Genomic DNA, 17133 nt, shown 5'->3' with positions numbered 1-17133 from the left:
TAGCCTAGTGGTTAAAGCATAAGTTCGTCATGCTGAGACCCTAATTTAATTCCCCATGTTGGTACTATGTGTGAAGCTCATTTCTGGTTTCGATTGCCCTGATACTGGTGGAATATTGATAAGAGCGGCGTAAATCCATACTCACTCACTCACTCTCATTTCAGGTGCGGTCGGGCATGAACATCCTGGTGTGTGGGCCCAATGGCTGTGGCAAGAGCTCCCTCTTCAGAATCCTTGGCGAGGTGATATATTTTGGATAACTAAACACATATAATCAATTTGATCTGTAAAATCAAGATTACTGTCCATGTTACCATTCATGGTAAAGTATGCAAGTTACATAAGTCGTATTGCCAGGACTGTTATTGTCAAAGGCTCTGAACAGGCTCCAATTTCCTGTGTTGCAAGTGGAAACTTAACCTCGAAAGTGTAATCGTAAGGTCATTATATGGCCCCTCAGTATGAATAATAAGACAATTTCAACAAAGTTTCAAGCTTACCATCGGGGGCACAGGTGGCCCAGTCGTCTAAGGCACCGCGATTCGCTGTGTAGAGTTGTGTCCCTTGGGCACGCCAGAAACCTATGATTGTGGATTCGAATCCCGGTTCACCCTGATTATGTTTCTAGGTTTGTCAGCACCATACCTGTGCTTGTGGATTTCACTGAGGTGGTAAACGTCTGAAACCTGCATCACTTCAGGCTTTCCTCCCACATTAAGCTGACATGCCGCGATATAACTGGAGTACTGTTAAAAGCGGCATAAAACCCAACTCACTCACTCACTCACTCACTCACTCAAGCCTATCATCAGCTGGTTGTACTAAAAGCATCCGTTGTATAGCTGTGATAAATCTTATTGCATCATTAAACCCCATATTTCCACTCTCTCTGACTCGACTCAGGATAATCCTCCATTTGCAGTTCCCTCATCAAGTTCCCACACAATGTAACTGAAGTACTGTTAAAAGAAGATGTTGATAAAACAGCTCACCTACTCTGACACATTAATCTTTACTAGGGCTTCAACGAATGCACTATAAGCCGAATATGATTCGTATCACGAATATAGGGTAACGAATGCGATTATTAATTCATGACTAAAATAACAAGTCAGCAGTTGATGTATTATTTGTTTATTCAGTGAAACAATAACATCAATTATTTGACATTGTTTGTTAATTATTAATATATTATACATTTATTTAATAGTATCTGCTCAAATCCGACAATGACCAGTGCCCACAATACTGTCAAATTAAATATAATATGAGTGTTGTCTTTGAAGAAATCTATGCATATAATATGTCCTTATGGATATTTTTAGGTACAGGGTGTGTAAATGCACTTGATTGCACATTCATAGATATTTCATTCTTGTGGCCATGAATAACGAACACAAACACAAAATTGCCAGACTATCTTTTACATACTATATTTTAATGATGGCTTTTGGTATGTAAAATATTTGGCATATTAAGTAAAAAAAGTACGTCATTTTGACCCTTTCAGTGGCAGTGACTCCTATCATATCCAGGTTACACCATGTTGTTTGTGGCTCTGTACCAAGGCCAACATGCAGGAACTCATTGATTTGTGCTGCCATCAAGTCACCATGCACATTCTGCCATTGTAGTCCAGTGAGACAAACAAATCAAATCTTACTTTTCAAGGTTTCAGATTCTTTTCAACTGGAATGATATAGAATGTCTCATCAAAATTGATAAGAATGTTCTAGAATGTCCTAATGCCATTTGTTTCAGGTTTTTTACACACTTAGACAAAAAGGATCTCTGACACAATTCAATTTTTAAATACAATTGCCTTTGCATGTGTTTGTGACAGAACAGATGCCACCAGTGGAGCAGGATACTGTCTTTTTTTCGCGAACATATGGTCACTAGCTTGATATTGGTGTTAGAACCTACACCAAAACGTCGCTCCTAATTGTAATAAAGAAGTTGTTCACCCATATATCTTACCCTTACTTAGTACTCCAACTTCTAAATGCCTCTCAAAGAAGTTATATGGTATCATTACTATTTGATAGTGATCGCTTTTGTCACTTTTATAAGGAAACAGTAGTTTTTTGTTTTTCAGCCTAACATAGACAGCTATTTTGTTATGACAGGGATATCCATGTAAACATGTTTTTATGAAGTATTCTCGGTCACTCACTAACCCAGTTGCTTGATGACATGTTGATTAACATGATGTTTCTTGTCCTTGCAGCTCTGGCCGCTGTTTGGCGGAACCCTCACCAAGCCAGAAAAGGGCAAACTGTTCTATGTCCCTCAGGTGAGACAATGAAAATGGATTGTTTTACTTTGAACTTTGTTGATTTATTGGAATAGGTTGGGTTGTGTTACCATTGAAAGTAATAGGCAAGGCATAAAAAGTATGGAGGACCACATTGCTGAGATATGGTTGATCTGTGTATTTGTTTGTGTTTTTAAAGGGTTAATGACTTTGACCTTTCTGGCACTGTGAACATGTTTTTCAGTTTTTGGAATATTTTGAACTAAGAAGGGAGATTTGTTCCTTATTTTTTTGCCTTCCATGATGTCTAAACCTACCAGACACCATGTTTAACGCATAACTGAAATCTTTTATTCTTTTTATCGTCAATATTTAGTATTCAGGTGCTCAGGGAATTAAAATGTCTGAATGGACATAATATGGAATTGAAGGATCATTTGGAAGTAGCTCCTCAGGCTGGGGTGGAATACATCCACGGTATTGATTTACTGACTGAGGCATAGAACAACATTCGCTCATTCTAGTTTTTCTCAATGCATGTCCAACTACATGCATCGTTATATGAAAGAATCAGGTGTTCTTTGACTTATTTTGAGTAGTATATTTGTATTAAAGTTTTACTGGTTACGCAGACATAATCCTGCTTATAGATGTGTTACGGTTTTATGGTGAAGAGATTTATGTTTATGTGCATAGAGTAATTTCATGTTTCTGACTCATAAACCTGTTTGTTTTAAATTATTACGTCATGCAGAGATAACCATGCTTATAGATATGTTGATGTTATTTCATAAAGAGATTGATATTTATGTGCATAAAGTAACTTCATGCTTCTGACTCATAAACCTGTTGTCACTCAAGCCATACTGTTTGTTATTGTCTGATTTGAAATGGAGTTGATTGTCATACCCTGCTGGCATAGTCAACATCCTTCATGTTGTAACTGGGGGCACGGGTGTCCCAGTCGTCTAAGGCGCCGCGATTCCCTGTGCATTGTTGCGTCCCTTGGGCATGCCAGAAACATATGATTGTGGGTTCGAATCCTGGTTCGCCCTGATTATGTTTCTAGGTTTGTCAGCACCATACCCGTGCTGTGGTAAACGTCTGAGACCTGCATCACTTCAGGCTTTCCTCCCACATTAAGCTAACACGCCGCGATATAACTGGAATACCGTTAAAAGCGGTGTTAAACCCAACTCACTCACTCATGTTGTATCTGTTGCTGATGTTACCACAGTGATGAGGTGTGACAATAGGGAATCACTTGTCTCTCATCCTTCAAATAGGTTGACAGTTTTGTTTTCGTTTCGGAGAAGCAGATTTATTACCAGTGTTTCAAAGGGCTGCCTGCGTATGTATAAAACGGCTTATGACGTTTATGACCCTGTCAAGCATGACCTTTGCTTGACATTTGGAGGGACAAAAGGTCCCATGAACATCTCAACAATGCATGACCTTGACATGGTAAAAAAGATACTGATGCAAATACATTATCACATCTTGTTTGTAATGTTCGCTCAAAATAAAATGGTAAAAAAAATTGAGGGTACCTAGCAAATATTTTGAAGTTGCCAGACGTGTGGGGAATCTGGTTTAGAATTGGCCTGTAGCAAGCCGTGCTTGTAGTACATAGCTAGCACGTCAGAGTGTGGCAGTGGTGTGGATCACTGCTCATGTGCAACTGAGACATGTCTCTGTGTATTAGGATGATCATTAAAGGCTAGATTGACATTCATCCTAAGAAATAACTAGTAGACAAGCAAAATGTGCATCAAGCTTGCTTGGACTACCCAGTTTCTCGAGCCTAGTTTCCATATTGTGTTGAAGAACAGATAACATACAGAATCTGATGTTGTTGTTTGCAGCGGCCATACATGACAGTGGGGACACTGCGAGACCAGGTCATCTACCCTGACGCACACACTGACCAGCTCAGGAGAGGGGTCAAGGACACTGACCTTGCTGAAATCCTAAGCAAGGTGAAGGCTATATCAGGGGCTGCTTGTTGACAGACAATGTTCAGCACATTTTTGTAAACCTCGGTAAAGAGATGATTAAGTACTGAAACATGCATTAATTGCCATCATAAAGAAGAGCATTTGTTTGAACTAAATGATTCAATTTAGAAACATGTATTTTTTTACAAATATGTTTTAATAGGGCAGTGGTTGATGTATTTTGTCAACACCGACATTGCCCAAGTTTGATTCCACACAGCCCAAACATTTTTGCATGCCTCCAATGTTATGATATACTACTCAAAAGAAGTTAAGGACCATCTGATTCTTTCCAATTACTATGGTTATTATGAAAGAATTGTGTGGTCCTTAACTTCTTTTGAGTAGTATATATGCTATAGCTTGGGGGCACCAGTGGCCCAGTCGTCTAAGGCACCACGATTTATTGTGCCGAGATGAGTCCCTTAGAAACCTATGGTTGTCTGGAAGAACCCCAGATTCGCACTGATTATGTTTCTTGGTTTGTCAATGCCAGACCTGTGCTCAAAGGCATGCATCTCTGCAGGTTATCCTCCCACATTACGCTGAAACACTGTGATACTGTGTACTGAAGTATTCTTAAATCCAGCTCACTCACTCCCTCCCTTCTGTCCCTCAATCACCTGTGTTCTGTGTTTCAGGTCCAGCTCGACTACATCTTGGGCAGAGAAGGAGGCTGGAACTCCATACAGGTCAGTGATGTTGAGGATCTGGCAAGGCAGACAGAAGTCCTGTAGTTTAACAGAATAATCATTATGAATTATACACACTGCCAATAGAAAAGCGAACCATAGAAACATGTATAGAGAAGTATGTACGTTAAGCAGAGGTGTTTACAATGTGTACCAATTAATGACAGAACTAACAATCAGTCAAGTGTTACCACAGTGTTTGCTTCACGTGATTTCCAAACTTTACACGCTAATCCTGCACAAGACAAACGGTGCATCTCGAGTCATGGACCTATGACGTCAATGAGTTAATAAGGAATAAACTACTCAAAACTCAGAATTATGTATTACCCCTGGTATATGTCTGAAGTGAATGAATGGTGAAGACAAAAGCTCAGGGCTTGCACCATTCAGCCACACGGGACAGATGATTTTCATGTCCTCTTAACTCATTGGTTATTCTCAAAGTATTCCTTAAAGTTGTTCTCTTTGTTTCTGCCAGGACTGGATGGATGTGCTGAGCGGTGGGGAGAAACAGAGAATAGCAGTAAGTACAGTCATGTATGGAACTGGCTGTGTGTTGAATAGTGAAACGTTAATCGAGGTAGCTGGTTACACTAGAGGTTAAGTGTTTGCTCATAACACCAAATCCTGGCTTTATTTTCCAACACATGGGTATAATGTGTGACGCCAATTGCTCATGTCCCCTCTGTGATATTCAGGGGCGGTCGGGTAGCCTAGTGGTTAAAGCGTTCGCTCGTCACGCTGGAGACCCAGGTTCAATTCCCGACATTGGTACAATGTGTGAAGCCCATTTCTGGTGTTCCCCGCTATGATATTGCTGGAATATTGCTAAAAGCAGCGTAAAACCATACACACTCACTCACTCTGTGATATTCCTTGAACATTGCTAAAAGGGGCAAAACCATACTTGCTCAGCCCTGTAAAAGGAGGTTAGTTTTACGTAAAGCTTGCACTAATCATGTACCCAGAGGCAAAACTGAGTACATTGAACTGGTTGAATTTACAGTGTTTTGTACGAAGATTTTTCTATTTGAATCAACATTTAATTAAACTGCTCAAGTTAATGTATACAATTCAAGAGAGGGTGGATGTGGAGATGGATATTTGTTAATGATGGGAAATGAAGGTAGAAGATGCTTGTATCTACAATGCATTGACACATTGCTGGTGTTGTCTTCAGATGGCCCGACTGTTCTACCACAAGCCACAGTTCGCAATCCTGGATGAGTGCACGAGTGCCGTCAGTGTGGACGTAGAGGGCTACATGTACAACCACTCCAGAGAGGTAGGCTTACTACACTGTGATGACCCCCTTTGGTAGGATTACTACACTGTGTGATGGCCCCCATTGGTAGGCTTACTATACTGTGTGATGGCCCCTATTGGTAGGCTTACTATACTGTGTGATGGCCCCCATTAGTAGGCTTACTACACTGTGTGATGGCCCCCATTGGTAGGCTTACTACACTGTGTGATGGCCCCCATTGGTAGGCTTACTACACTGTGTGATGGCCCCCATTGGTAGGCTTACTACACCGTGTGATGGCCCCCATTGGTAGGCTTACTACACTGTGTGATGGCCCCCTTTGGTAGGCTTACTACACTGTGTGATGGCCCCCATTGGTAGGCTTACTACACTGTGTGATGGCCCCCATTGGTAGGCTTACTACACTGTGTGATGGCCCCCTTTGGTAGGCTTACTACACTGTGTGATGGCCCCCATTGGTAGGCTTACTACACTGTGTGATGGCCCCCATTGGTAGGCTTACCTCACTGTGTGATGACCCCCATTGGTAGGCTTACTACACTGTGTGATGACCCCCTTTGGTAGGATTACTATACTGTGTGATGGCCCCCATTGGTAGGCTTACTACACTGTGTGATGACCCCCTTTGGTAGGATTACTATACTGTGTGATGGCCCCCATTGGTAGGCTTACTACACTGTGTGATGACCCCCTTTGGTAGGCTTACTACACTGTGTGATGGCCCCCATTGGTAGGCTTACTACACTGTGTGATGACCCCCTTTGGTAGGCTTACTACACTGTGTGATGGCCCCCATTGGTAGGCTTACTACACTGTGTGATGGCCCCCATTGGTAGGATTACTACACCGTGTGATGACCCCCATTGGTAGGCTTACTACACTGTGTGATGACCCCCTTTGGTAGGATTACTATGCTGTGTGATGACCCCCATTGGTAGGATTACTACACTGTGTGATGGCCCCCATTGGTAGGATTACTTCACTGTGTGATGACCCCCATTGGTAGGCTTACTACACTGTGTGATGACCCCCATTGGTAGGCTTACTACACTGTGTGATGACCCCCATTGGTAGGATTACTATGCTGTGTGATGACCCCCATTGGTAGGCTTACTACACTGTGTGATGACCCCCTTTGGTAGGATAACTATACAGTGTGATGGCCCCAATTGGTAGGATTACTATGCTGTGTGATGACCCCCATTGGTAGGATTACTATGCTGTGTGATGACCCCCATTGGTAGGCTTACTACACTGTGTGATGACCCCCATTGGTAGGCTTACTACACTGTGTGATGGCCCCCATTGGTAGGCTTACTACACTGTGTGATGACCCCCTTTGGTAGGATAACTATACAGTGTGATGGCCCCAATTGGTAGGCTTACTACACTGTGTGATGACCCCCATTGGTAGGCTTACTACACTGTGTGATGACCCCCATTGGTAGGCTTACTACACTGTGTGATGACCCCCATTGGTAGGCTTACTACACCGTGTGATGGCCCCCATTGGTAGGCTTACTACACTGTGTGATGACCCCCTTTGGTAGGATTACTACACTGTGTGATGACCCCCATTAGTAGGCTTACTACACTGTGTGATGACCCCCTTTGGTAGGATAACTATACAGTGTGATGGCCCCAATTGGTAGGATTACTTCACTGTGTGATGACCCCCTTTGGTAGGATTACTATACTGTGTGATGGCCCCCATTAGTAGGCTTACTACACTGTGTGATGGCCCCCATTAGTAGGCTTACTACACTGTGTGATGACCCCCTTTGGTAGGATTACTATACTGTGTGATGGCCCCCATTGGTAGGCTTACTACACTGTGTGATGGCCCCCATTAGTAGGCTTACTACACTGTGTGATGACCCCCTTTGGTAGGATTACTACACTGTGTGATGGCCCCCATTGGTAGGCTTACTACACTGTGTGATGACCCCCTTTGGTAGGATTACTACACTGTGTGATGACCCCCATTAGTAGGCTTACTACACTGTGTGATGACCCCCTTTGGTAGGATAACTATACAGTGTGATGGCCCCAATTGGTAGGCTTACTACACTGTGTGATGACCCCCTTTGGTAGGATTACTATACTGTGTGATGGCCCCCATTAGTAGGCTTACTACACTGTGTGATGGCCCCCATTAGTAGGCTTACTACACTGTGTGATGACCCCCTTTGGTAGGATTACTATGCTGTGTGATGGCCCCCATTGGTAGGATTACTATGCTGTGTGATGGCCCCCATTGGTAGGATTACTATGCTGTGTGATGGCCCCCATTGGTAGGATTACTATGCTGTGTGATGGCCCCCATTGGTAGGATTACTATGCTGTGTGATGACCCCCATTGGTAGGCTTACTACACTGTGTGATGACCCCCTTTGGTAGGATTACTATGCTCTATGATGGCCCCCATTGGTAGGATTACTATGCTGTGTGATGGCCCCCATTGGTAGGATTACTATGCTGTGTGATGGCCCCCATTAGTAGGCTTACTACACTGTGTGATGACCCCCTTTGGTAGGATTACTATGCTCTGTGATGGCCCCCATTGGTAGGATTACTATGCTGTGTGATGGCCCCCATTGGTAGGATTACTATGCTGTGTGATGGCCCCCATTGGTACGATTACTATGCTCTGTGATGGCCCCCATTGGTAGGATTACTATGCTGTGTGATGGCCCCCATTGGTAGGATTACTATGCTCTGTGATGGCCCCCATTGGTAGGATTACTACACTGTGTGATGACCCCCATTGGTAGGATTACTATACTGTGTGATGGCCCCCATTGGTAGGATTTCTATACTGTGTGATGACCCCCATTGGTAGGATTACTTCACTGTGTGATGGCCCCAATTGGTAGGATTACTACACTGTGTGATGACCCCCATTGGTAGGATTACTATGCTGTGTGATGACCCCCATTGGTATGATTACTACACTGTGTGATGGCCCCCATTGGTAGGATTAGTATACTGTGTGATGACCCCCATTGGTAGGCTTACTACACTGTGTGATGGCCCCCATTGGTAGGCTTACTACACTGTGTGATGACCCCCATTGGTAGGCTTACTACACTGTGTGATGACCCCCTTTGGTAGGATTACTACACCGTGTGATGGCCCCCATTGGTGGGATTACTACACTGTGTGATGGCCCCCATTGGTAGGATTACTTCACTGTGTGATGGCCCCCATTGGTAGGATTACTTCACTATGTGATGGCCCCCATTGGTAGGATAACTATACTTTGTGATGGCCCCATTGGTAGGATTACTACACTGTGTGATGGCCCCCATTGGTAGGATTACTACACTGTGTGATGACCCCCTTTGGTAGGATTACTACACTGTGTGATGACCCCCATTGGTAAGATTACTACACTCTGTGATGACCCCCTTTGGTAGGATTACTACACTGTGTGATGACCCCCATTGGTAGGATTACTTCACTGTGTGCTGACCCCCTTTGGTAGGATTACTACACTGTGTGATGGCCCCCTTTGGTAGGATTACTACACTGTGTGATGGCCCCCATTGGTAGGATAACTATACTTTGTGATGGCCCCATTGGTAGGCTTACTATACTGTGTGATGACCCCCATAGGTATAATTACATGTACAACTGCAGAGAGATAGGCTTACAATACTGTGTAATTAATGCTTATGTTGTCACCCCCTTGAGTGCCTAACCCAGACTGGCTTATTTGAGGGCAGCTGTGATAAAGCTAGAATATTGCTCACTTTGGAGTAAAAAAGCATTCTCTCATAAGATCTTGTACACAGCAATGCTGACACATAGAGAAAACATAATGTGTTCCAGTGTCCCTAAACCCGGAAACAAATAAGGAAAGATCACCCAATGCTAGAATGTTAAATAGGTAATTTAGTTCAATTGCCTAATACTATATGAAACTTCATTACTTAGCTGGATCAAATGTTTTTGAATAATAATTGAAACTGAAGATCCATATTTATGATTATGTATTGGTTGCGTGACATGCGTTTCCATTTCAAGCATGACTGCAGGTGCCTGCTGCTGTGCATGTAATTGATGCTGTGCATGTAATTGATGCAGGTATAGAACAGTAATAGCTACATCAGTGTTTGGGTCACTCAAAAACTCTTGCTTTATACCTCTGGGACAGAGTAAGTTGCTAAGACTGTGCATGTTTGGAGAGCTGACAATATGTTCATTGGTTGGTCACAATGCTTGACCTGGCTGATTGTGTGTCATCATGGATCATTGCTTGTGGGGTTAGCTTGGTCCACATGGCTGAGACTTGATTTCTTAGCTCACCTGGGGTGGTCGGGTAGCCTAGTCGTTGAAGCATTCGCTCATCACGCCGAAGACCCGGTTTCGATTCCCAACATGGGTACAATGTGTGAAGCCCATTACTGGTGTCCCCTGCCGTGATGTTGCTGGAATATTGCTAAAAGCGGCGTAAAACCATACTCACTCACTCTTAGCTCACCTGACTGAAACTCAAAAGAGCTTGTGTTGTGGCCTGTTTGTCCATTGTGAAGTGTAAACACCTTCTCAGAAACCACTGGACCAATGAAGCTGAATCTTCCCATGTAAATAACGATACCCAAATTTGTTCAAGAGGTTTAAATCCAATTTTTAATATGGCCAACGCGGCATCCAAATATTTCCTCAAAATAGAATATAATTTGGCACATGTCTAGTTGGTAGTGGGATTGAACATGTATGTTCCGTTTTTCACGATATTTAAAATGTTGACCTATATTTGACTTTTACACTTTGACCATGCTCTTAAATCTCTCAAAATGCATTTCCTTGCACTGTAAATGTCACCAAAGAAAGCACTGAACCGGTGATGCTGAAACTCCTCAAGCTTGTTCCCACCACTGATGACAGCTGAATGTGTCCAAATCTAAGTTTCAACTGTTATATGTTGTTAGTTTTCAGTCGTTCATATTTTAAGAGAACTTTCTTGAAAATACTGACAACAGCCTTTTTGAAGTGTCTATCTTTGTTGACATTTCAAGCTGCTGACTACATATCCAAGTGAGCTACAGTGCCCAGGCACTATTTTCACAGGCACCTGGATTAGTATTAGGAGAAATGAAAAAAACATGTTTCACTGACCTTACTGTTTGTTGTAATCTTTCTGACCATGGTGACAGTGTATATTGTTCTTGTAGATGTATTATTGTGATATAACTCGTGCATCTCCTTGTTCCAGGTGGGCATCACACTCTTCACTGTGTCACACAGAAAGTCTCTGTGGAAACACCACGAGGTGAGGTCCTCCTCCTGTACTTTGTCACATCATCACCAAAACACCATCAGTGGGATCGAGTATCCTGGGTGCCGTTGTATAAAACAACCTTAACACTACGACATTCGCAAGTCTATGTTAAGGTGTGGGAGTTACGATCACCTTAGCGCTAAGATCGCTTTGTACAACGGTACCCTGGCCAGAATAGATACTTCTTTCATGGTTACTTCTCTCATGCTTTTTCACTGAGTAGTGAAGTGTCCAGTTAGATAACTGGGAATGTTCAATCTTCCAGTGCCTAACAGGCACCTTTGGTTGTCTACTCCCCAGGGAGCTGAGAAAGCAGTTTCAATGCTTTTCTCCCACATTAAGCTGACAGGCCGTGATATAACTGGAATACTGTTAAACCCAACTCGCTCGCTTGCTCGCTCACTCTTGTCCAGATTCAATTATTTACAGGCTGCCATCATACAGCTGGAATATTGAGTTGGGAGATAAAATAACTAATCACAGCCTCATTTCTGTAGTGACGTACCTTTATCTGCTACATGTCAGACTTCAGCACGAAGCCTCACTCTCCTATAACTGTTGAGCGAAACTTTGCATCTCATTATAAAACAACATTGTTTACGTGTTCCAGTACTACTTGAAGATGGATGGCCGAGGAGAGTACGAGTTCAAGCCCATCACTGCCGACACCACCGAGTTTGGGTCTTGACCTTCATGATTCCTAGAACATGATTAAATTAATCCTGAAATCTGAAAATGTTTTGACACATAGTGAACTGGGACATAATATTGATATTTTATATGATTGTGCCTTTTAGATCTGTAGATCATGTTTATTATTCTTATTAGAATCATGGCAAGTTTTTTTTTATTACCATTCTTACTCTCCATAATCTGCCAGTAGGCCAGCTTTGTGTGCAACTGGAGATGGATGTAGAGCAGGGACAAATAGCCTAGCTTGAGTTGTTGGATACACGTCCAGTGAATTGATGGGTGTAAATTATTTTGTGATCACCAGAAGTAATGCTGAAGGGGTTGTTGTACTATAGGATCCTACAGAAGAATGCACAGGCACCTCACCGTAACAGAAATGCACCATGGCCAGAATCTTAATACAAAAAATTGGTCTGTCCACTGCATGGCAACAATGCAGCTAGAAGAGTCGATTAAAATGTTCCCCTCACCTTTTTATGGACACGTTAACTCGTCAGATACCAGAACTATTCACTAGTTTCATAAAATTGTATTACACGGGAGCTCGTTTAGTATTGTTTATTAGACTAACGCTCAGTCTCTGAAAATATATAATTTTGATAGAAACAAACAATCTATTTAGACTGAAAAGGAGCCCCAGTGAGAGAAAGATTCTGTTTGAAAACCTAGACTTGCTTCATTTAGGGCTATAGCATTACAAGTAAGGGTTCAGGTATCTGTCTGTTTTCTGATTTTGTCAGGGGTGCAAATAAGTGCACAGAACAGTGATAGTGCTATAGGACCACATGAGACAACAACCACTTCAGCTTTAACGCAAACATATTTATAAAATGAATTTCTGAGTAATATTATATGACCAGTTGACGGGAATGAATTTCAAACAGAAATACAATAGGTACCATTTTCTGTTACACACTAACGCTAATGTGTCGTATTGTTCCATGTAACAAGTCAGCATTCATGATCTCGTTACTGATAAGTTTTGAAGATATATCCTGTCAAAAAGAATAATGTGGAGATTTGTTATCTATGTTTTATGTATAAAGATGTTGAATATGATTTTTGGAGTGCAGACTTGCTGTTGAGGATTTGTGTTGTAACCAGTGTTTGAAATACATTAATATACTACTCCACTTTTGATAGATATTTTTTTCTTTCCAAGATACACAAAATTACTGGTAGCAGAAAAACATTCATAAGCCAAGTATTAAAAGTGTACAACCATCTGTTGAACACTTCATGCAGAATCTATCGTCTGTATCCAAAGTTGAAATATCTATTGCAATTACAAGAAACTGATATCTTCATTAGCTCCAGAAATGGAAAGCACTTGCAGATAACATTTTAAGACATCTCAATACTACTGTATGGCTAAATAAAATAAAAGAATTGGTTCTCAGACAATGGTTTTTGAAAAAGTAGTGCAGGTGGTGTCTTTTATTTTTTGGTTGTTCAAACTGGTATGTAACCAAATAAACAATTGTGTACAACCACCCTGGGAATACAGTATTTCACAACTGTTGGACTTGGAATATTTAAGGATTTTTAGTTTTTTTTTAAAAATGGAAATAAAAACGAAACGTGTGGTGGACTTTGTGATGATGTGGGCGGTGCCTGAGATTATTATTTTTTTAACCTAATGCATTGCCATATAGCCCAATCTAATGTCTGTTGTGCATTTCAAACTGTTTTGTTTGTTATAAAAACGTACATGTATCATACATTGTATATTAAATGTAACATATCAGTCTTTGGAAATAAAAAAAAATAAGATGCAGAGACAAAATTATTTTCATAATATGCCGAGTGTATGTTTAAATACATGTGCAAAGGCATATTCGAGCATCCCTATCAAAAGTGGGTAGTGTATATAACAGGGAAATGAACCAGCAGCTCTTCCAGAGATCAACCCAGCACTGGAATGGAAGTAACATTCAAATGTATAGATGACAGTTATATTGTTTACACTGTTTTGACGCATCCGTGTGGATGCTAGCATCTTTGTGAAGCATATGAGACACATAGAATCTATGTGTCCATTCTTCCATGTTGAGCGTCGCAATGGTGTGAATATAGATGTTGTCATGGATACAAGTTTCTTGTTATTACCTTGCCCAACCTGTATGTAATCAAGTAATTAACAATGGATCACTCTCAATAGCCTAGAAATATATTGGAATAATTTATTAAAGAAATGCATGGTCTTGGGTAGGGGGTCTTCACTGACTTCATGCATCTCATGGTATTTTTATCCTGGTGAAGTGTTTCGTGCAAATGCATTGATATTGACATGTGGGGCGGTCGGGTAGCCTAGTGGTTAAAGCGTTCGCTCGTCACGCCGAAGACCCGGGTTCGATTCCCGACATGGGTACAATGTGTGAAGCCCATTTCTGGTGTCCCCTGCCGTGATATTGCTGGAATATTGCTAAAAGCGGCGTAAAACCATACTCACTCACTCACTCGATATTGACATGTAAGTGGTTGTTGTGAACATAAAATATCATTTGATATTTTTTCCCAACATGGTCATAAATTATGTGAAGTTAGTTAGAAAGTAATTACAAAATATTATTTGTCCACCTAACATATAACTGCGCAGATAGTTTTTTCAAACTCTGATCATCACTGTTATTGTGTTTGGTTCTTGTTTGTGTGGCCTCTGTGAAACATTCAGTCTTGGACTAAATGATAACAACAGTTTGAGACATTCTTATCTATGGAAGACCTTTAGGGCCAAAGCATTAACTTTTCTCTCTTGAAAATTCATATTCTTGTCTGGCACAGTGCCAGTTAAAAGCACCAACGGAAACAATTTGGAAGTTCATTTGCCGAAATTGAATTTTCAACACAGTATCTTGAATTTTCAACCAAGTATAGTAGATTTTTAACTATCTTGAATTTTCAACATAATGAAAAATTGGCATGGACCCAATGGCCTTTGTACATATCTCACTCATTTGCTCACCATGTCAAATAAAAACATTCACAGCAAACTGAATACATGTTCCTCGGATCAACATCTTTTGTTGTTAATTTCATGTTATTACTAGCTTTATAGTTTGTTTCCTGATGATTATCTAATGCTGTTCAGGTGACAACTAGTTGCAACAAATGACCCCACCTCTCCATCTTGCTAGAGATGTAAAACATAAAGTAGGTTCTTAGGACCCTATAGTTCTGTGAAGGTCAGTTGCTTGTGTTAGATAGATCAAGAAAAATGTGGAATGTGTACTGTGTTCAAAATAAGATTGTTTGTTAGTTCAGAATCTGACATGTTCTTAGGGAACACTTCAATAGCTTGATGTCGGATAAAGATCTTAATTCTTATTTGGGGGGAAGGGGATTGTCAGGTTTGCTAAATCAACTTATATATTCAAGGGTTTAACAGCTCAAGTCAGTAAACAACAGCTCAAATTGCTGTATGATTGCCCTAGACTTGGTGGCATTACTAAAGTGGTCATGATTGTAGGTATTAGGAGATGAATTCACTACCCAAGAACATTGTGCCACTTGAAAAACCTTCCTTGTATGTTTGTGTCAGTGTTGCTCAACAACAACAGTTGGGCAATTCGGCTGGTTTTAGAAAATGTATGCAATTGTGCAATATATTTTGTTGTGAAAGAATCTGTTTGAGGATGTCAACATTTTCACAATTAACTTCAACAGGGGGTATTACTGAAAAGTTAACATCATATATTTTTGGGGTTGGTTTATGAGACTAACTGACAAAAGAAATAAAGTTATGAAAACATACATTTGACAAAACAAAATGGCAGACTCTTTATTATTCAATAAGGTAAAATGAAGAAAACATGAGAATTTATCATGGCTGTTCATAAGAAATGGTGAATGACACACATAAAATGTTTACTCCAAAAACAAACATATCTTTTCAATATCGTTTCGCAAACATACTTCTGTGATGGTGTGACCAAGGTTCTTTTATTCATTAGTAGAAGTACAAATCTGGAAGTTGAAAAATATTTTGTGTGTTTTTTTCAACCAACTACTTTGAATTTAAGCCAAGACTTTTGTAAATCAACTAAAAAAATAAAATACCTTTATCCTTTATCCGACATCAAACTACTGAACTGTTCCCTCACTCTGTCATGGCCTTTGACATCCAGAGAAACATTTAATGGCCAACTATTCCAGTGATGAATATCATTAATTGTTTGCTCAGCTGTTGCCTGTTATACCCGATTACATAGCAACCGTTTGCTAAACATACTCATTTACACTCAATGCACAATCATTGATGTGCGAACTGTTTAAAACTGAGGAAATATTTTGAATGATTCTGACCCAAGGTTTTAGAAGGAAATGTATGGTTATCATAGCTCGTAATGTGTGCACAGTTTGAACCATTCAGTAACTGTCAGTACTGGCATTTTGTGGACAGGACACTGTGACTAACAGTAGTATCACTAGTATAGAACTTATCAGCTGTAACTTTTGTATGATCTGTACTGTGTGTTTACTGGAATACTGAAGTCATGGGTAATTTAATTTATGCATAATGTGTTTTATGTATAGAACACTTGTTAATTACCTTATGTTTTGTGTACATATTTCAGAAGTTACAGTCCATCACACAAGATACTTCCTCCTGTGATCAACATAAAACTGGTTTGATGAACAAAACATTAAATAAATATATATTTTTATCCATTAATACCATTTTGTTATCTTTCAACAATACTGATGTGATTACAAATGTGTTGATTAATACTTTTTCAGAAATGTCTAATTATTCTGTGTTCCTGTCTACTGATCAGGAATTAACACACATGTTTTTGTAATGTTAGAATAATTATATGATAATGAGTACTCTGCTCATATTACCTTGGTGTTCTTCCTGTCTGAACATGTTATTTAAACAGTGAAGGTCTGACAGTGGTAGTCCTAGAGAGAAAGGACAAGGTCCTTGTTGGATA

At 40.6% G+C, this 17133-nt stretch overlaps 1 protein-coding gene across 1 annotated transcript in view; it reads left to right on the top strand.

Moving 5' to 3' along the window:
- Positions 1-16871, top strand: part of LOC139478418 (ATP-binding cassette sub-family D member 3-like) — a 62817-nt gene extending 45946 nt beyond the window's left edge. The window contains exons 20-27 of the mRNA XM_071260872.1: positions 165-242; positions 2231-2296; positions 4123-4236; positions 4896-4946; positions 5428-5472; positions 6130-6234; positions 11438-11494; positions 12114-16871. Coding sequence (XP_071116973.1) covers positions 165-242; positions 2231-2296; positions 4123-4236; positions 4896-4946; positions 5428-5472; positions 6130-6234; positions 11438-11494; positions 12114-12191 — 594 coding nt within the window. The 3' untranslated portion in view covers positions 12192-16871. The remainder of the gene's footprint in view (positions 1-164; positions 243-2230; positions 2297-4122; positions 4237-4895; positions 4947-5427; positions 5473-6129; positions 6235-11437; positions 11495-12113) is intronic.
- The last annotated feature ends 262 nt before the right edge of the window (positions 16872-17133 follow it).

This window comes from Haliotis cracherodii, unplaced genomic scaffold (genome assembly GCF_022045235.1).
Source record: "Haliotis cracherodii isolate W230 unplaced genomic scaffold, xgHalCrac1.p SCAF_4, whole genome shotgun sequence".
In the NCBI taxonomy this organism is placed as follows: domain Eukaryota; kingdom Metazoa; phylum Mollusca; class Gastropoda; order Lepetellida; family Haliotidae; genus Haliotis; species Haliotis cracherodii.
Note: the sequence above shows the minus strand (reverse complement) of the source record. Positions and strands in the feature narration are given on the sequence as shown.